General features: G+C 42.1%; 1 protein-coding gene and 1 long non-coding RNA gene across 3 annotated transcripts in view; one reads left to right on the top strand and one right to left on the bottom strand.

Moving 5' to 3' along the window:
• Nucleotides 1-14,370, bottom strand: part of LOC137210939 (uncharacterized) — a 37,519-nt gene extending 23,149 nt beyond the window's left edge. The window contains exon 1 of the long non-coding RNA XR_010936812.1: nucleotides 14,139-14,370. This is a non-coding gene — a long non-coding RNA (uncharacterized lncRNA). The remainder of the gene's footprint in view (nucleotides 1-14,138) is intronic.
• The window catches only part of INTS6 (integrator complex subunit 6), an 88,220-nt gene continuing 79,854 nt past the window's right edge, over nucleotides 13,542-21,907 (top strand). Inside the window, exons 1-3 of one of the 2 annotated variants that reach the window (XM_067713010.1) lie at nucleotides 13,542-14,177; nucleotides 14,554-14,631; nucleotides 15,442-15,591. In XM_067713010.1, the coding sequence (XP_067569111.1) occupies nucleotides 14,067-14,177; nucleotides 14,554-14,631; nucleotides 15,442-15,591 (339 nt within the window). In that variant the 5' untranslated portion in view covers nucleotides 13,542-14,066. Of the gene's footprint in view, nucleotides 14,178-14,553; nucleotides 14,632-14,989; nucleotides 15,009-15,441; nucleotides 15,592-21,907 lie in introns of those variants that run through there. The other variant, XM_067713011.1, reaches the window with a different exon arrangement.

Raw genomic sequence — 21,907 nt, 5'->3', positions numbered from 1 at the left:
TGGTTTATGTAATAATAAACATAGTACAAGTTCAGCTGGTATGAAGGGGCTTGGGGGAAAAATGCAACTGATTACACAAGCATGGAACTTGTAGTGGGTGAAGTTCACAATGATAACAAAGGAAATTTTATTAGTTTGGGGCGTATACCACAACGTGGGCATGTTTTAAAGAGGGAATGAGGAGCATCACTTAATCTGGCAAATTAAGTGGATGTCATGAGTGCTCCTATGTGCCCGTCATCTGTGATAGATATTGCCTAATAAGATTAAAGGTATTTTACTCACTGCTTTAGAACACTAGTGTTTGGAGACTAGCGAACTGAATATTAAAATGATATTCTTACTAACATCTTAGAAGCTCTCACCCCATTATCCTTCCCACTATGTTCTTATGAGCAAATTCCTCCCTTATACTATATTTTGTTGATTGGCTCCCTTATGTTTTCCTCTGTGTCTGAGGCTCTGCCTTGTTTTTGTTCCAAGTATCCCAGTTCCTACGTCCGCACAGGGATTGGAGCCCTAGCCCTAAGTCCCAATTCCCATGGATGGGTCAACGACAACTCCTGTCAGGCTTGCCCTGGATTATGCCTCTAGATTCAGATCCAGGTTCTAAGTCTATTCTGCTTTGTGGCCTTGGACTATGTTAATCAATATTACTTGTTCTCCATTTCCTTTTCTGTAAAAGAAAGAACACTTAGCTTGCAGGTTTGTCAGAAGATTAAATGATCATGGGAAGCTCTAGCAGAGTGCCTGGCACAAGTAGGTGATGAAATGCATGTTTTCTGACCATTCCCTTGATTTCATATTTCTGACTCAGAGTTCTGACCACCTACAGGTATGCTTGTTGAATGTCCTAGAGGTTGACCACCTGCCAGCCGGGATTTTTGCCCATGAAGAGCTCAGAAGGTCTGCTTGCTTGTCCATACTATCCCCTAGCAGCCACTAAAGAGGTTTCCCTGGAGCATTTAGCTTGGTTGGCTTGGGCAGCCATCCATTTCCCCTTGCTCGCTCGGACCCATTCTCTCCACCTCTGAATCTCTCTATAATTGATTTTGTCATTCACCATAGATTACACATCTGCCCTATACTGGCATATTAGTCAGGGTTCTCCAGAGAAACAGAACAAATAGAAACAGAGGAACAGAACATAGAACATACATATATATACATATATATACACATATGTACATATATATACATATACATATATGTGTGTATGTATGTGTGTATATATATATATAGAGAGAGAGAGAGAGAGAGAGAGAAAGAGAGAGAGAGAGAGGGAGAGAGAGAGGGAGAGAGAGAGGGAGAGAGATTGTTTATAAAGAATTGGCTCGGGCTTCCCTGGTGGCGCAGTGGTTGAGAGTCCGCCTGCCGATGCAGGGGACGCAGGTTCGTGCCCGGTCTGGGAAGATCCCACACGGCTAGGCCCGTGAGTCATGGCCGCTGAGCCTGTGCATCCGGAGCCTGTACTCCGCAACGCTAGAGGCCACAACAGTGAGAGGCTGGCATACCGCAAAAATAAATAAATAAATAAATAATAATAATAATAAAAGAATTGGCTCACACGAGCATGGAGCCTGAGAAGTCCCAACATCTGCATTTGGCAAAGTGGAGACGACCTAGGAGAGCCAATACTGTAGTCCCAGTCCAAAAGCTGGCAGGCTTGAGACCCAAGAAGAGCCAGTGTTAACAGTTTTGAGTCTGAAGGCAGGAATAGACTAAAGTCCCTGCTCAAGGTGGTCAGGAGAGACGTCCCTCTTACTCAAGGGAGGGTGTCTCTTTGTTCCATTCAGGTCTTTGATTGGATGAGGCCCACTCACTTGGGGGAGGGCAATCTGCTTAACTCAGTCTACCCATTCAAATATTAATCTCATCCAAAAACACCCTCAAACACCCAGAATAATGTTTGACCAAATTCTGGGCAGCCTTGTGGTCAATTAACATCACACTGGGCACGGTGCTGGGCATTGTTCACATTATTGTCATTATTTCTGGTCTCAGAGAAGTCAGTCCCCCTTCTTTCACATCCTCATGTTCCCACCTGTGCTCTTGACCCTGTCGTTTCCTCTCCCGAGACTGCCCCCCCATACCTCTCTCACATCTTCAGTTTCTCCCCATTTTTTATCTACCTAAAAACATGTTCAGGTTTTTCCTTCACTTTAAAATAAAGGTTCTCTTTGGTCCTTTGAGCTACCATCCCATCTTCTTTTTTTTAGTTCAAAAAGAGAAGTTTATATTCTCTGCCTTCAGTCATTCACTAAAATCCCTGGTGGGAATTCCCTGGCAGTCCAGTGGTTAGGACTCCACACTTTCACTAAAGGGGGCTTGGGTTCCATCCCTGGTCAGGGAACTAAGATCCCACAAGCTGTGTGGCAGAGCCAAAAAAGAAAAGTAAAAAAAAAGAAAAATCCCTGGTGATCTAATTCACCTTATTTCTTCTGTCTTTATATTCCTTATAAAAGTCAACAATGGCTTTCTCAAATCTAATAGCTTTTGTTCAGCCTTCACTTTGTTATGTCATTAACTTATTTTTAATAAATTTATTTATTTATTTTTGGCTGCGTTGGGTCTTCGTTGCTGCACACGGGCTTTCTCTAGTTGCGGTGAGCGGGGACTACTCTTCGTTGAGGTGCGCGGGCTTCTCATTGCGGTGGCTTCTCTTGTTGCGGAGCACAGGCTCTAGGCGCGTGGGCTTCAGTAGTTGTGGCTTGCAGGGCTCTAGGCGCGCAGGCTTCAGTAGTTGTGGCTCACAGGCTCTGAGAGCAGGCTCCGTAGTTGTGGCTCACGGGCTTAGCTGCTCCGCGGCATGTGCGATCTTCCCGGACCAGGGCTCAAACCCGTGTCCCCTGCATTGGCAGGCGGATTCTTAACCACTGCACTACCAGGGAAGTCCTATATCATTAACTTTTGAAAAAATATATTTTCCTTTTGGAAATTCTCTTTTCTCTTTGCTTTGGCTTTGGTTGTCCACCTGTTCTCTGCTAATTTGGTAGGTTTCTCTTTCTTGTCCTGTCAAATTAGGTAATGTCCCTCATTGCATTTTGAACTTCTTTTGGCATTTACCAAATTCCACTCCATGTTTTAGTTATTTCTATCACACAGGTTTAAAAGGGAAGCACCTAGCTCCACCACTTATTCCTTTTCCCTGCTTTATTTTTTTCTAGAGCACTTATTGCTGTCTTACAAATATAGAGTTTACATATTTATTGTCTCTCTCCTCCTCTTCCCCATGTGGGCAGGGATTTGGGACTGTTTTTTTCACTAATGTATCCCCAACATCCAGAGCAGTAACTAGTGCTCAAATAATAATTGTTGAATTATTACAAAGATTAATGTATAGGGCTGTTCAGTGCATCCTTATTTATAAAAGTAAAACATCTAGAAATAAAATATCTAGTAATAAGAAAATAAATCATGATACATCCATGGGATGGAATATTATGCACTTATTAAAAGTCCTATTGAAAACATTATTTAATGAAAAATGCTTACATTATATTAGGTGGGAAAAAAGAAGGATAGAAAAAATATATGTAAAAGACCCTAATTTTATTTAAAATATAAAGGAGGGAATATATACTAAAATGTTCTCAGTGGCTATATCTGTGTAGTGAGATTAAAAGTGAATTTTGGAGCTTCACTGGTGGCGCAGTGTTTGAGAATCTGCCTGCTAATGCAGGGGACACGGGTTCGAGCCCTGGTCTGGGAAGATCCCACATGCCGCGGAGCAACTAGGCCCGTGAGCCACAACTACTGAGCCTGCGCGTCTGGAGCCTGTGCTCTGCAACAAGAGAGGCCACGATAGTGAGAGGCCCGCGCACCGCGATGAAGAGTGGCCCCCACTTGCCACAACTAGAGAAAGCCCTCGCACAGAAACGAAGACCCAACACAGCCAAAACTAAATAAATAAATTAAAAAAAAAAAAGATCCTTTGCTTGGGTTTAAAAAAAAAAGTGAATTTTGTTTTCTCTGTTATTTTTGCATTTTGTAAATTTTTGACAAATTCTTTTAAACAAAATTTAAAGTTAGAAAATTGTAAAGCTTTGAAGAAAAATACTTCTTTATTCAGGTGCTTTATTCTATTCTTTAGTCTGAATGAATTTCTCACTTCAATTAGGGATATTATTTGCACTTATCTTTTGGCACTGATTATACTGTGCTTAGTATTATGTATCTTTATTTGCTCTACTAGGCCCTACGCTTTCTGAAATCAGAAATCATGTCTTATTTATAATTTTCAGAGCCTACAATACCTGTCTCTACATTCAATAACTGAAAGAAAAAATATTTTAAAATGTTTTAATAGCCAGAAATAATGTATAGTGTTATTTGCTTAGGGAAACCATCAAATCATGTAATTTTCTTTTATTGATCTGATGTCCCTCATGACTGCCTTGAAAATACTCAGGTTTAAAGCCATGTCGGAATGATGACTATAGTTCTGGCTCAAGACAGCTACCTAGGAAGACCTTGAACTCACTTCCTGCCATGGACACAATGTATCTACAGCTGTATATAGAACAATTTCCTCTGAACAAAAACCTAAAAACTGGCGGAGCAACCCCTTCACGTGAGGCAAACCAGAGGGAAACCACATTGAAGCAGATAGAAAGGCTGAGACACAATCTCACTGTAATTCCCACCCCTGGCATGGCGACCTATAATCAGGAGGCAACCCAAAACCCAGAGCTTCTTCCTGAGGAGTGAAGGGTTCATACCCAACATTGGGCACCCCAGTTTTTAAAATCAGCACCTGAGAGAATGATGACTACAGTACAAGTATTTTAACCTCTCTGTTGGTAAAAATTATTTACGTATTTTTCTAGTTGCTGGTACATTACGTGAAAACTTCTGATTCTGGAGTAAACCTGGACATGATAGTAGATTTCAGGACTGACACATTAAGGTAGTTAGGCTAGGCTGGTGTTACAAAGAGACCATGGGACAAATGGATCCAAAACACATGGCACAAATACGACAAGTTTGTTTCTTGCTCTTAAGGATGGATGGTCTTGGTTGGCAGGCAGGTTTCTTCCACCCATTTAGGGTCCCCGTGTCTTCCATTTTATGGCTTCCCGGGTTATACAGCATGTGCACTGTATGCTAATTGTATTTACTAATCTCTGCCACCTGTAGGTTAGGTTGTAGGTTCAGTGAGGGCATAGAATTGCCGGATTCAGCAAATAAAAATACAGGATGCCCAGTTAAACTTGAATTTCAGATGAACAACACATAATTTTTTTTCTTATGAATTTATTTAATTTTGGCTCCACTGTGTCTTCGTTGCTGCGTGTGGGTTTTCTCTAGTTGCAGCAAGCGGTGGCTGCTGTTCGTTGCGGTGGCTTCTCTTGTAGAGGAGCACGGGCTCTAGGCGTGTGGGCTTCAGTAGTTGTGGCGCACGGGCTTAGTTGCTCCGTGGCATGTGGGATCTTCCCAGACCAGGGCTTGAACCCATGTCCCCTGTATTGGCAGGCGGATTCTTAACTACTGCTCCACCAGGGAAGCCCACACATAATTTTTTTAATATAAGTATGTTGCACATAATATTAGGTACATAATTAGACTAAAAAATATGTATTATCTGAAATTCCAATTTAATTGTGGATCCTGTATTTTATCTGGCAACTCTCTGAGGGTAGCGAGTAGGTCTATCTCACTTAACACTGAATCCCCAGAATCTTTAAAAAAATTTTTTTTATTATAGTTGATTTACAATGTTGTGTTAGTTTCTGCTGTACAGCAAAGTGAATCAGTTATGCATATACATATATCCACTCTGTTTTGTTTTTTTTTTTTGGCTGCACTGGGTCTTTGTTGTTGCGCGCGGGCTTTCTCTAGTTGCGGCGAGCGGGGGCTTCTCATTGCGGTGGCTTCTTTTGTTGTGGAGCACGGGCTCTAGGCGCGTGGGCTTCAGTAGTTGTGGCAGGCAGGCTCAGTAGTTGTGGCTCACGGGCTCCAGAGCATAGGCTCAGTAGTTGTGGGGCACGGGCTCAGTTGTTCCGCGGCATGTGGGATCTTCCCGGACCAGGGCTTGAACCTGTGTCCCCTGCATTGGCAGGCGGATTCTTAAGCACTGCGCCACCAGGGAAGCCCTATCCACTCTTTTTATATTCTTTTCCCATATAGGCCATTACAGAGTACTGAGAAGAGTTACCTGTGCTATACAGTAGGTCCTTATTAGTTATCTATTTTATATAGTAGTGTGTATTTGTCAATCCCAGTCTCCCAATTTATCCCTCCCCATTGAATCCCCAGAATCTAAAACTGTACCTGTTGACTTTAAGATAAATAAATCTCTCAATTTTTTTTTTTTTTTTTTCTGTACGCCGGCCTCTCACTGCTGTGGCCTCTCCTGTTGCGGAGCACAGGCTCCGGACGCGCAGGCTCAGCGGCCATGGCTCACGGGCCCAGCCACTCCGCGGCATGTGGGATCCTCCCGGACCGGGGCACGAACCCGTGTCCCCTGCATTGGCAGGCGGACTCCCAACCACTGCGCCACCATGGAAGCCCTCTCAATAATATTTAATGAATAATTGGTATTCTGCCTGTCAGGGAGAACATATATTAGCAAAGAATACTTATTAATTAGAACAATACTGGTATTAGTAAGAACATGTATTATCAGCCAAAAATAGTTATTAATACTACTTGTTATAAAAATACTTAAATATCAGCAAAGAATACTTACCAACAGGTAAGACTTTAAAATGTATCAGCATTTCAAACTACAAATGTTTTCAGTAAATGGATAAAATCTGTCGTCCCCTAGATATCTGCACAGCTCTGCCTCTCACTTCTTTCAGGTCTCTACTCAAATGTCATTTTCTCAATGATGTCTTCCCTGTTCTCTATATCTAAAGCGGTAGCCCTTCCCCCTCTGTAACACTGTTACCTTTCCTGCTTTAGTTTTCCTCCTTCACACTTAGAGTGAACATACCATATACTTATCTTCTTTACTGCCTCCCTCCCCCACTAGAATGTAAACTTCATAAGGACAGGCATTTTCCAACCTGTTTCATTCACTGCTAAATTTCTAGCTGCTGCACATACTAGAGATTCAATAAGTATTTGTTGAACCAATGACTGAATAAACACCATTGGTTCTTATTAGAATTTATAGGTACCAGGAGTTTGATATTCACTTCACATGACGTAAGATGGATTTAATCTCACAGTATCATGATTCTGCCTGCATCTACTCAGTTCACCAAGTCCTATCCATTCATGGAGTCTATCACCTCCATGTCTTTTATTTATTTATTTTTCTATAAATAATATATCACCTCCACGCCTTTCATTTATTTTTCTATAGATTATTTTTAAATTTTATTTTAAAAAATTTATTTATTTTTGGCTGTGTTGGGTCTTCGTTGCTGCGCGCGGGCTTTCTCTAGTTGCGGCTAGTGGGGGCTGCTCTTTGTTGCGGTGCGCGGGCTTCTCATTGCAGTGGCTTCTCTTGTTGCGAAGCACAGGCTCTAGGCAAGTGGGCTTCAGTAGTTGTGGCACGTGGGCTCAGTAGTTGTGGTGCATGGGCTTAGTTGCTCTGGGCATGTGGGATCTTCCCAGAACAGGGCTCGAACCTGTGTCCCCTGCATTGGCAGGTGGATTCTTAACCACTGTGCCACCGGGGATGTCCCCATGTCTTTTATAACACCTGCCTTACCTTACTGTCCCTGTTGTCACATCCACAGTGATTCCTATTTGTTCCCTGAATTAAGGCAGAAATTGCCTAATTGGTCTCTTTGCTTACTGTATTCCCATTCTAATCCATCTTCCCAATTGTTACTGAAGTTATCTTTCTAAAATGAGGTTTTGATCATATTACTCCCTTACCACAAAACTCTGTCTTCCTATCACCCGAAGATAAAATTCAAAATTTCTTGCTTGGACACATGAAACCCTTGATGTGGTCCAGCCTCAACTCCTGCCACTCTTCCACACACATGTTCCAGCCCCATGGATTTCTGTCTGCTCAAATGTCACTTTGTGAGATTAGCTGCTCTAGCTTCAGTACTCACAGAGCTCTTTGTATATTCTAGTGATGCTTATCTTAAAAGCTACAAACACTAAATAGTATTTCACCGATTTTTTTTTTTTTAATGTTTATTTGGCCGCACCGGTCTTAGTGCGGCCATGAGGGCATGAGGGATCTAGTTCCTTGACCAGGGATCGAACCCAGACCCCCTGCACTGGGAGCGCGGAGTCTTAACCACTGGACCACCAGAGAAGTCCCAGCATTTCACTGATTTTAAAATGTACATTGCTTTCTCTTTTAACATCTTGAAAACTGGAATTCAGCCTTCAATAGTTGCATCTTATAATGCTGTCACCAGAAGGCAGTTGTGATGTAGCTGTCATAGCCTGTACATGCACAAACTTCATGATTATTCTTGGTGGCACAATGAGGCAATTGCAAACCTTACACATTTTAGTCAACTAAACGTTTAAAGAAAGGACATAAATCCTATTTGTGGCCTGAAAACCTTTCACTGACACCTTCTAGTTGGATCAAGAAAGCACCAGAATCAAAACTTGTGGAATGGAAGCCAATGGTTTAGAAGAAAATACTAAGGACAATAGTGGAGTATTCTTTTAAAACATGTTGTATCACTAATGCTCCTGGTTGGTAGAATTCAGTACAGTATGGAAAAATTCTCATTGATAAGAAAGCAATATGTCTTAGTTTATTTACTTTTAATTTTCTTGTTGCACCGTTCAGCTTGTGGGATCTTAGTTCCCCAACAAGGGATCGAACCTGGGGCCCTGAAGTGAAAGCGCCCAGTCCTAACCACTGGACCGCCAGGGAATTCCCATGTTGTAGTTTAATTAGCAGCATTTTTTTTTTCTTTCAGTGCCCCAAAGTAATGGCATTTCTTAGAACCCGTGGTGTCTCAGAATTGATAAAATATGGTATCTTATCTTGCATTTTCAAAACAATCTTCTAAGACAGGTCTGGTTGTATCATGCCTGGGGTCTGCTGACATCATAAGAGTGTATTCTCACTATTTTTCTGTCTTCTTTCCATTAAACTATAAACTCTCTATGGCTTACCATAGTGATAGGGATTCAATAGTGCCTGTCACATAGTAGATGGGCTATTAATAGTTGTTTAAATAATTACTGCTATGTTCATGCTCCTTTGATAGAGAAACTGTTCCACTTTGGTTCTAATTCTCAATTTGGATATGTTCATGTTCAGTACTCATCTTGAATCGCCTAAGACTTCAACTATTACTGTGAAATGCTGCTCATTGGAAAGGTCTAATTTCTTGTTAATAGTAGTCCCTAGTAGTATTTTTTTCTGAGGATTGACATTATATAATTGGTATTATATAATATTATAAATTAGGAGGACCAAAATTAAATTTCCTTATATATTATTTGAATATTTTCTGCTGCATAATTTCACATCTAATTTTTTATGCTTATTACTTCATTTTTTTTGATGTTCTCGACCTCTCAACATCACTATTGTGATCTCAAAGAGTAAAACAGAGAGCTGAGGAAATGAATGGTAAGACAGCCAAAAGAAACTTTGTTAGGTTACATGTGAGGAACATTAAGTTCATCTGATTATTCTTTTCAGATGGTACAACCAGATACCATAAGCCAAGTCATTGGCACGTAATTATTTTTAAACCGTGTTACCCTGCTTAGTTTAAAATAATTTAAAAGGGCTCTGGTTGGCTCCTACAAATGAATATAATTCATCAGTTCTTAATTGTTAGAATAGCTCCATTTCAACAATTTAGGCTATTGTTTAAGCCAGAATCACCATTCTTTCAGAGGGTTTTGTATAATTAATTCATTCCCTTTTAAATCGGAGCCATAGCATTTGGGCAGCATTCCTTTAAAAACAGCAGCAAAGAGCATGTTTTCTCCCACATACTTCTTCCCACCAATGTCCTCCCAGAAAAGTCTTCTCTAATCCCTTAGACTGCAACAGCACAGGGCTTAGCACACCCTACTCCAACTAGTTTTCCCTCTAGCATTGCAAGAGTTCAGTTTCTTCAGTTGAGTCTGATGAAATAGTTGGCTTGCATTTGGGGGCCATGTTTTAGAAAAATAAGCCTGCATATAACCAGAATCTTTCTGGAATCACATTCTAGAATCACAGAGATTGAATGAAGAAGAGATTCATGTTTCCCATCTTGTGCTTCCTGCCAGGCCAAAGCTCACTGAGGGGAACAGTGGGAGTCTCTGGCATTATTTTGTTTTCTCTTTTTCCTTTTTGTCAAATATAGTTGAATTCAAGCAATTTAAATATGCATGTTATGGAACTCCACTGTTATCTATATTGGTGTCACATTTATAGTTTTTTTCCCTTTTAGTTTGCAGATTTATTTTAGGAGTTTTAAGAAATGTAATAACTCTAAGGGTATGTGAATTTTTAAAGTTATTTACTGAGTACTACTAGATGCTAGACACATATTCTTATACTTTAAGCATATAGCTCTTAATCAGCATTATTTAAGATTCACCTGAATAGCTTTTTAAAAAATGAGAGGTGGAGGGCCCATCTCAATTCTACTGTATCACTTTCCTCTGGGTTTGGGGATTTGGTACATTCGTTATTATTATTAAGCTCTATTGATAATGCTGATGTACATCTCCTGGCCCAGAACCACTAATTTAAGCCATCACCAACTAATAGCTTAATTGCCAACCAGAGTCACTAAGAATAAACTTGGCCTATTTCACAATTTTGTCTAGGGACCACTCGTCAATGCTTCCTGGTTTTGGACTGCCTCTTGATTTGCTGCCTATGTATGTCCTGATTTTTTTCCTGTTCTGCCTTGGGGCCTTGCCTTCCAGCACTTCTGGGCCTCTGAACTGGAAACCTGGCCTTTGATCTCAGGTGCCACCACAAGCATAGGTTCTGGTTATATGCTCCAGGTTGGCTCCTTGGACTTGGCTCTCCTGATCTTTGCATCTAATCCTGGCTCTGCCATACATCTCCACTTACGACCCTAGTGCAACAATCTGCCAACTCCATGGAGTCAGGGAAGAAAGACCATGGTGGCTCTGCTGGAAATGATTTCAAGTAACGGCAATAGGTAAGGTCATTATTAATGCATGTTCATCTACCTCACTCGTCTAGTTCGATTCCCTTCAAACACTGCTTTGTACACAGCACCCTAATTAAAAACTCCAATTTATATGAAAAAAAATTCTTAGCCTGGAATAAAGGCCCTCTACCATCCAGACCTGACCTACCTTTCTGGATCTTATACTGTTCTTCATGTACCTGGTGCTCCAGCCTAGCTGAACTTGATTGTTCCCCAGGAAGCCATTGGCAATGCTGTGCTAACTTCCTTTCTTTACTACATCTTCAACGTCTAGAAGGAGTTTTCACCAGCAGCTTCTTTTCCTTTACCCACATACCCAAATCCTACCGATCTTTTAAAGCAGTGTTTCTCAAACCTGAGAAACGTAAAAGAAATTATGATCCTAGAAAATACATTTTCTGAAAGGCAGGAGTCCACAGAACACAGTTTGAAAGCACTGATAGAGAAATCTGAAGACCAACTCTATGAAAATCTTTCAGTTGCAAATTATCACTTTGAAAGAAAAAATCTGTCTTTATAACTAATAAAACAATTTGTATATTGTCATTAAAATGAAAACAAAAAACTTAAAAGTATCAAAGAACTCTAATTCTTATCTCCAGGGTCTAGGATCCCAGTTTGGGAAACATTGCTTTAAGGCACCGCTTAAACCTACTGACCCTGGAAAATTTGTTCTTTCATTACCCTAGGGAAATAAATTTTTCTCTTTTCTGAATTATTTAGTATCTAATCATTTTCTACTCTGTAGTAGCTAATAATATGTAGGCAATATTCTTCTAGAAAAACCACAAACTCTTTGAAGGCAGGGACAATATTTTAACCATTTTTTAACTCCACTGGTCCTAAGCAAATATTGGATGTAAGCTCGCTACTCCACTTTTAGAAGTCCAAATCTCTTAAAAGTATTTTACTCTTCTATGGCGCATACAGAACGCCATATTACTGAATAGCTATAAATTAACAAAAATTCAGAGGTTGTCTTAAACATTAGGAAAAGTCCGAGTTATAAAATTCAAAATTTAAAAAAAGTGCCACAAAACATGTCTGTTCTGTGTTAATGGTAATAGGAACAACTTCTTTGAGTGACCAGTAGGGAAATAATTAAGAATTTCAGGATAAACAATCGAAATGCTAGGCCAATAGAAGAGGTCCTATAAATCTCTACACAGTCTTATACAGGTCGTATGTCCCTCATTCAACTTGTATTTTAGGCAACGTCTTTAAGTTTTCAACTAGTATATTTGAGGCAACTTTTCCTCGGACATAATTTAGGAGAGGAATCATTATGCCATCAAGCCTGATGACGGGCTGGTTTTATCCGAGAACGTCTGCCTTCAGGCAGTATTTGGATCGAGTCTGAGACAGCATAGAGTGCAAGGAAAGGGCACTGGCAGGGCTATGGAGAACCCATGCTATGTGTCACCTGGGCAAGCCAAGTCAGTCTGTTCATCTAAAAACAAGAGTAATGGACGCTGCTTTTCTAAGGCCCCTTTTAGCTCTGAGATTGATATTCTGTGGCCCTAAGTAAACATGGCTTGTGAGAGGTTATTTCTTTGGGTAGGACGGGTTATTTTTCCCCGAGTATAAAAGGGGCAATAAACTGTTTATCGATATTTGAGTCTTCCCCCCCTGCCCTTTTAGGGCTGAGTTCGGAAAAAAAGGGTTTGTTCCCTTTCTGGTGGGTCCTCCAACGAGAGGGCTCCTGGCTAGGTCCAGCCCTCACCCTCGGTCGCTGCCCAAGGCCGAGCGAGGCTGCGGACGAGGATCGCCCCTCGTCCCCCACTCCCCTACGGGAGCGGAGTGACTCGCAGAGAAGATTAGTCCCTGGTCATAAACAACCTCTCACTTCCCTTCCCCCGCCCCGGGCCCGCCCGCGCTGGGGCCGGCCCTCCGAGGCCCAAGGAACCTCCTCCGACGACCGCGGGCCCCGAGCCCTCATCCGGAGGATGACCGCCGGCCTGCCCCGACTCCTAACCGGGCGTTGGATCACTCTACTCATCCCCTCCTCACTCGCCCATTGGGGAAGGGGCTCGCTACAGCGACCTCGAAACAGGAGCTGAGGCCAGCCTCCATTTCCCTTCCTCCGACCCCTATCACCTCCAACAGCCAAGGAGAGGCCGACGGGCCTCACGCGCAGACTCACGGCCGCGGCCCCCGCCCCCATACCGCCGTCCTTCCGCGGGCTGTCCCCGCCCCTTCCCGGAGCCCGCCTCCGCGTCTGCCGGCCCGCCTGCTCGCCCCTCGCGCTCGCTCTCGCGCGCACCCGACGCTCCGCCTCCGCGCGTGCTCCAAAACTGTTCCCGGAGCCAGCCTCCAAGCTTCCCCCGCCCCTGAGCTGTTTGAATATGCTAATAAGAGGCCAGGGATCAGCCAATAGATTAGCGGGGCGGTGCATCACGTGGCTAGAGGACGTGTCAGGGGGCGGAGCCTCTGCAGCCCCTGCCCGAGTTAAAACCGGAGTGTGAGAGAGAAAAGCGCTTCAGTAGCGAGAGGGGCTGAGAAAGTGGTGACACCGCCGGGGTGCGGAGGGAGTCCCTGAAACTTCTCCCAACAGCCCCAGGGCCAATCTCCCCTCAGCCCACTCCCCTCTTCGCCAGCTCCCAGGTCCCCACTCCCTGCACCGGGGGTGGGGTTGGGAGCCAGGCCCGTCTCCCGCTGGGACACACACAGGGGCCGGGAGCGGGGACGGGACCCCCGAGGCGGGGGGGACGGACCGACAGACAGACGGCCGGGCGCCCGCCCCAGCGGGCAGGCAGGCAGGAGGAGGCGGAGGCGGGGGTACGACTGGGAGGACTGGGTCTGGGGAGTTTCCTCTCAACTATCGGGGGAGAAACTCCCCGCAGCCGGAGGAAAGACCCAGACCGTGTTTTCCTCCCGGGGGCCGCGCTCCCCCGCCCCGCGTAGCGGCGGTCGCCGCCGCCGCCACCGGCGCCTCCACCTCTACCATCTCCTCTTTCTCCACCACCTCGGGCCCCGGTGTCCCCGGCCAGCACTATGCCCATCTTACTGTTCCTGATAGACACGTCTGCCTCTATGAACCAGCGCAGCCATCTGGGCACCACCTACCTGGACACGGCCAAAGGCGCGGTAGAGACCTTCATGAAGGTACCGACTGACCGAGCCCGGGCGGCGACCCCGGTCCGGCGGCCAGCGGGCGGCAGGGGTGGGGGGAGGGCGGCCGGGGGCGGCGAGGCGGAGGTGTCGGGGACCTGACTGCGGGAGCTGCCGGGCTCGGGGACCCCCTCCCCCACCGCGCGGGCGGGCGGGCGGGCGCTGCAAGCCGGGCTCGGCCCGGGCCGGGGCTGCGGCCCCGGGCGGTGTGCGGGGGCCGATCTGTGTGTGTGGGGCGGCTGCGGCGTGTGCGGTACTGTGGGGGGCGGCGGGGCCGCTGGGCGCCCCTTCTCCGCCTGGTAACCTCGCCTCTGTGCTTCCCTCTCGCCCGCCCTGTTCCTCCTCCCGTTCCCCACCCGCTCTCCCGCAGCTCCGTGCCCGGGACCCTGCCAGCAGAGGAGACAGGTATATGCTGGTCACTTTCGAAGAGCCGCCCTATGCTATCAAGGTAACAGCCCTCGCCCTCCCCCTTCCCTTCCCTTCCCTGTTCCTTCCTCTCTCACCCTCCCCGCCCCCCCATTCACCCTTCATTATGCTCCCCTCCCCCACCCGCTGTGCTCCAGGCGCTGAGGTCTTTTCCCCTGCGGGCTCCCACCCCCTCCCCCGCTACGGAGCGTCCTGGCGCGGCGCGGAGTCGCCGGGCCACCGCCGTCCCCTCCCCAGCCCGGCCCGGCGGCGGCGGCGGCGGCGGCGGCGGCGGCGGCGGCGCTGCGATCAACATGGCCGACATTTCCCCTCCGCGGCGTGAGCGGCAGCAATGAACTGTGGGGGATATTTATTCAAGTTAGCCCGAGTGACAGCCGGGCCCGGCAGCGCCGAGCCTGGGTCTGCATTAAAGGGGAACCGGCCCGAGGCCGGGGAGGGGGGCGGGGGCCGCGGGGCTGGGGCTGCGGAGTCTCCCCGAGAGGGCCGCGGGCCGGTGGGACAGCGCGCTAGGTGAACTTCGCAAGTCCCGCTCACTTCTGCTTTCCACCAGTATCTTTGCATCCCCGAATTCTGGGTATGAGGCTGGGGAGTACGCTTCCCGGGGAAGTTATAAAGTACGAAGGCTGGTAGCTGACGAAAGCTGTAGAGCCAGCAGGTTTATTCTTGGCCTCCTTTGGAAGAGAGTTTCCTCAGCAGTGATGCGTTATTGACACGTTACTCAAAACCGTGCAGCAAAGTGAAGCAGCTCCTTGGTGAACGGCAGATTGTAACGGCCGTCCGTGTGCACATGGCTTTGAAAGATGAAAAAAAATTCTTACGTTTTTCTTTTCAGGCCGGATGGAAAGAAAACCATGCAACGTTTATGAATGAACTGAAAAACCTTCAGGCTGAAGGACTTACGACTCTTGGCCAATCCCTAAGGACAGCTTTTGATTTATTAAATTTAAATAGATTAGTAACTGGCATAGACAACTATGGGCAGGTAGGTTGACTATTAAGGTGGAAAAACAGTTGATTTTTCTTTTTGTGGAAAAACAGTCCAGTCCCGAAACTGTATAACGTGAAATACAAGTGTAAAACATTTCAGATTAAAATCCAGTATGCACATAATCCAAAAGTGAAACAATGACCACACTGTATATGGTTTTATAGCCCTCATTTTTTTTTTCTTTTTTTAAAATGTATTTGTGTTCAGAATTCGAATCTGAATTCTTTGCTATGAAGTTGACATAAATTTAGTTTTAACCTTAAAGTTCACTCAGGAAATAAACGGGAAAACATCCTGCCTCACCACACTCAGTTTCTCTGGTAGTCTGTCCACAGGCAATTGTGCAACTCTTGCAATGACTGACAGACACTAGTTGATTAGTGGTCTTAAAATGTTAGAGGAAATTATTCTATTTGTTGTATCAGGGTTTAATTTAACCATATTATATAGCTCTGAAAGGTAAGAAGGTTTTCATTGTAGTGTACTAACTGGCTGAGTACATTAAGATTTCTCAGCTTTTGGGGTGTGCCCAGTAAGGCACTATGCAGGAAGAATTCTGAAGCCATTCTTGAATTGAATGACAGGTCCAGAGTTTTGTTTTTAAACTCCAAACCCTTGGAAAAGAGGCTGTTTGAAAATATGAAAGAACCCTTCCTTTCTCCCTTAACTCTCCCAGTTCCTCTGTTGCACTTGCTGTTATCTCTTTGAAGATGAGACGAGACCATTAAATCACATGATGGTTCACTATGGGATAATGCAAGGTGGTCCATTATAACACTTCTTGAGATAACTGGCCTGGGAAGTAAAAGATACTGAAGAATGTGTAATGTTACACATAACAAAGGAATATTAAATCCAAGGAGTTCAGTTCCTATGTTGTGCGAAGCACTATTACCACAGTGATACTTTTAGGCACACATTTTGTTCTTGTTCCCAAGTTCCATGAGCCACAGTTTTCAGGAGTTTCACAAATTTCAGGGAAATTCTTCCCACAACTACAGCGTTTGGTTTCTTTATATAGAAAGAAGCAGAATTGTTCCCTTGTTTTAGAAATGTTTATGCTTTACTTTTTAAGGGTAACTTTTCAGTGCCTGAACATCTTTGGCTTTGGAAAATGATTGAATGTAGTTCTGTTGCATTTAAAGTATATGTTGCAACTTGGAGTCACTTTGTTTCTATCTTTATGGAATTACGGAATTGCATTTCATGTATTTTCTCACACATTAATCTTTTTCTATTTCCCCTTTCATGCTGCTTTATTTTTCAGCTTTTAGTAAGTTGGGCAGATTTGCCATGAACTTTTTAGTTTGTTTCTTTAAAATAATGGATTTATTTCCCTTTCATTTTCCTTTGTTATCTGTAGCACTGTGCAGTCTTATTGCTTAAGGTTTTGAGCTAAACTTTGAGTTCAAAGACAGATGAAACTTGCCATTATTCAGTTATCCTTATTTCCTTATTATTGGATATACTAACTGTTATTATTTGGTTGTCAGGTTGTCAGTGTATAGCAGAACTACTAATTTCCTGATCTTCTGCATCACATTTCATAAGTGGGAAAGGCGTTTAGACACGTTTACCTTCTACCTCCTATTAAAAATATGGCTTAGATGTTTCCTTAGAAAAAACTGATGGTCATGGAGAGGCTGAGGACATTTGTAATTTAAACCCGTATTTTCCTTTTCCCAGTTGCCATCTTCCACCAGAGGATGCTTAAGTTCTTGTCTATAAAGCTCACAAAAAGTTTGAGGTTGAAGGTGGTCCTGCTGTGCTCTTACCACTTTGACCAAGAGAAGAGCCTGGAGATAGGATGTTTTTGTATGTTAAGATTTATTAATTCAACAGAGGGGAGAGATTACGCCTTTCAGTTATTTTGATGAATAAGCAAGGATGCAAGGAGTAATATCCTGAATTGGCACATGAAAATGATACTAGCATTAAAATAATTAAGGAAGCCACAATTTTCCAAATGAAAATTGACAATGATTGAGTCTAATGATTGTGATTCTCATGATTAATTAGAAGAAAACATCTTCCCAGAAGACATTTTTCATCATAAGATTTTTTTCTTGCTGATTTAAATATACATTTTGTATTCAAAAAAGGATAAATTATCAAGAATTTGGATGTCTCAAATATTTAATATTGAATATAGTTCATGTATTTTCTTCGTAAGGTTATCTCCTATTTTTTGTGGAGTACCAGTATTCTGTAACCTCAGTGTTTCTTGTAAATACTTCCCGTTTCATGCTCTATATTAGGATCTTCAGAGCCGACAGTACTAAATGCTTGTATATAATCTCAGTAGTTGAAGGAAATGAGAAAAGGTGAGCTAGATGAAAGGGCATATTGATTTTATAGAACATCTAAAAACCTTTATATGTTTTGGAATAATTTTTCTTAAACACTTAAATGGGGTTTATATATATATATGTATCTGTATATTTATATAGATATTTCCACACGTGTTCCCACTACCCACATACATGCACATATGTGGTTTCCATAATCAATTCCAAGAGTATTTTTAATATCTATATCTATATTGCATAAGTTTAGTTGGCATACCTACAAATAAAACATCTTTGAGATATTAGCTAGGATACTAAGAACTTGCAGGGCATCAGTTAGGTTAAAGTAGCTGAGAAAAAAATGATTCTTGGTGAATGTTTTCTCAAGCACTTTGGATATCTCACCAAGTTCCTTGCATATAGAAGTCCTTACAAATATTTAATTTGGATAATCAGTACCATTTGCTGATACTTGTACAATCATGGAACAATGTAGTCAGTCTTTTCTTTATAAATTATAGTAACAACTTATTAAATTGCTTATCCTTGCCGCTAAATTTGATAGATTTTTTTTTCCACATGTATTCACCAGAGTTTCAAATAATGCTGATCTTTTGAGAGCCACTGAAAATTTGAACCTGCCTTAATATCTAAAGTTTGGACATGTATAAAGTTTTAGAGGTCTGATTAAAGTTTCCTATGTAGATCGGTTTATTTTTCATACTTTTCCAAGTTGTTCTATTTTCTGTCAATGTTTTCAACATTGTTTATTATTATTTTTTAAGTTAGGTTCCAGTTAGGTTTAGCTGCTAAATATTACTCTGGCCTGCAGTTCATCATTTTTGTCACTGGACTGATTCCACACTCCTACTACTGAATGTACTAGTACTGATTCAGTTGTTCTAGGACTTAGAATGGTACCTGACCTACTACTGTATGCCTTTGGTGAAGACAATCCTTGAGTAATACCATAAAAGGAAGTATAATATGTGTTTAATTTTTTGAGGGTTTTCTATTCCAAGTGTTTACCTCATTGAAAAATGGTGGCTTTTAGACACCATCAAATTGAATGAATCTTAGGGAGAATAATGTTAGCCAGTTTTATTCTTCAGCATAAAGAGCTATTTGTGAACTTAGCAGATAATTCAGGTAGATTTCTAATAATACTGCTTTTTTCCCTTTACCAAAGCAGCAGTACCCATTTAGTTCTCAGGTAGTACATAATAAAGGCTTCTCTTTTAATGTTGGTAGGTGAAGTAATGAAAACTTGATTCCCATTTGGGTTTTTGGTTTCCTTTAGGCTATCAAGAAATATGTAAACAATAGTTTGGTATTTATTGACCTATAGATATCTTTTCAAAAGAAAGTAGATTATTATACTTGAACATTCTGTGCTGAATATGAACTGGAGACATTTTTTAAGTCTCTAAACTTTTTTTTCTAATTTTTAAATTGTGGTAAAAAACACATAACATCAAATTTACCATCCTAACCATTTTTAAATGTACAGTTCAGTAGTGTTAAGTATATTCACATTATTGTGCAACCAATTTCCAGAACATTTTCATCTTTCAAAACTGAAAGTCCTTTCAAAACAATAACTCCTCATTTCCCCCTAACCCCAGCCCCTGGCAATCAAAGAACGGCACCATTCTACTTTCTGTTCCTATGAATTTGACTACTCTAGAGATGCCACCTATAAATGGAATCATACAGTATTTGTCTTTTTGTGACTGGCTTATTTTACTTAGCATAATGTCCTCAAGGTTCATACATGTAGCATGTGTTGGGATTTCATTTCTTTTTATGGCTAAAATAATATTCCATTGTACGTGTATACCACATTTAAAAAATTTTTTTGCATATACCACATTTTGCCTACCCATTAATCTGTTGTTGGACACTTTGGTTGCTTCCACCTCCTGGCTGTTGTGAATAATGCTGCTATGAACATGGGGTAAATGTCTCTTGAGATCCTGCTTTCAGCTCTTTTGGATATATACCCTGAAGTGGAATTGCTAGATTGTATGGTAATTCTATTTAAAAAAATTTAAGGAAATGCCATATTGTTCTCCATAAAGTTTGCACTATTTTATATTCCCACCAATAATACACAAGAATTTCAATTTCTGCACATCCTTGATAACACTATTTTCCTTTTTTCTAATATTACCCATCCTAATGGATTTGAAGTGATATCTCATTGGTTTATTTGCATTTACCTAGTTATTATTTATATTGTACATCTCTTCATATGCTGGGTGGACTTTTGTATACTGGCTTTGGAGAAACATCCAAGACCTTTGCTTATTTTTTGTTATTTTTTTCCGTTGTTGGTAGGAGTTCTTTAAATATTTTGGATATTAACCCCTTATCAGATGTGCAATTTGCAGATTTTTCTCCCATTCCATGGTCTGCCTTTTCACTCTGTTGATTGTCCTTTTTACAGAAGTTTAAATTTTTGATGTATTCCAATATATCTATTTTTTATTTTGCTGCCTTTGCTTTTAGTGTTATATCCAAGAAATCATTGCCAAATCCTATGTATTGACGCTTTCCCCCTATATTTTCTTTCAGGAGTTTTAGCTTTATGTCTTACATTTACGTCTTTAATCCATTTTGAGTTAATTTTGGTATATGGTGTAGAATGAAGTAAGCTTCATTCTTTTGCATGTGGACATCCAGTATTTCCAACACCATTTGTTGAAGAGACTGTCCTTTTCCCTTTGAAAGGTCTTGGCGAGTGCCTGAACTTAAGGCTTCTGAAATTATTTTCGGTAATTATTGATGGATAGGGGACTCTATAGTCAAACTTGCTTAAATGTTTTATCTCCATCTTTAATTGTGTAAAAGAAGAGCAATGGCTAGGAATGTGAAAATTGCATTCCATTTCTGACCTTGACATTGAATTACTATGACACATTGGGCAGTCACTTTACTGCCCTGTGCCTCTGCTTCTTTGTTTCCCAAATTGCCAGTAATGAAGCCATTAATACCCTTAGAGAATCGATGAGAGTCTGAAATGGGATGGTATATTAAAATGTAATTTAAAAATTATGAAGTGCTCAGTAGACACAAAGCATACTTTTTCTCCCCTCCATAGATTATTCACTTCTGGTTTTCTCTTATTTTTCACCTTTGAATTTGAAATTAGTTATAAAAATCTAGTGATATTTAAAGATGATTTTTATTACATGCTTTGAAATCTGTTAGTAGCATATTAAGTATATATATATTTTTCGCAGGGGTGGGCTTTATATTGCTTCCTGGGGAAGCAGTGTGAAAGGTAAATATAACTTGATCAAAGTTGTCTTAGTGGCAGTTGATAAGCATGGGATAAAGTACAAGGCTGGTATTTTTAAAAAAACAATGTTAAATGAAAACTGGATGAATATCAATTAGCAGATAAGTCAAAGTCATTCTTTCATAGGAATACAAGTTAGAAAAGGAACCCTTAGAAGACAAAAGCACATGTTTTAGGATTCTTTCAAACAGGGAGCTCCCCCTAATGCATTTAAGATGAGATTTACACAAGTTTAATATGCAAGGAACTTTTGAGGAGCACATCTATTAGGTAGATCAAGGGATGTTTTAATAAGAAGGTTTGACTGAGCTCAAAGTAGTATAACATGGCTATGATTTATTTCCTATTGAGCATTAATTTAATTTATTATTTATTTATTTATTTTTACATCTTTATTGGAGTGTAATTGCTTTACAATGGTGTGTTAGTTTCTGCTTTATAACGAAGTGAATCAGCTATACGTATACATATATCCCCATATCTCCTCCCTCCTGCATCTCCCTTCCACCCTCCCTATCCCATCCCTCTTAGGTGGTCACATAGCACTGAGCTCATCTCCCTGGTGCTATGCGGCTGCTTCCCACTAGCTATCTGTTTTACATTTGGTAGTGTATATATGTCCATACCACTCTCTCACTTCGTCCCAGCTTACCCTTCCCCCTCCCCTTGTCCTCAAGTCCATTCTCTACGTCTGTGTCTTTATTATTCGTGTCCTGCC

Source organism: Pseudorca crassidens, chromosome 18, assembly GCF_039906515.1.
Source record: "Pseudorca crassidens isolate mPseCra1 chromosome 18, mPseCra1.hap1, whole genome shotgun sequence".
Lineage (NCBI taxonomy): Eukaryota > Metazoa > Chordata > Mammalia > Artiodactyla > Delphinidae > Pseudorca > Pseudorca crassidens.
This window is presented reverse-complemented; position numbering and strand designations above follow the sequence as displayed.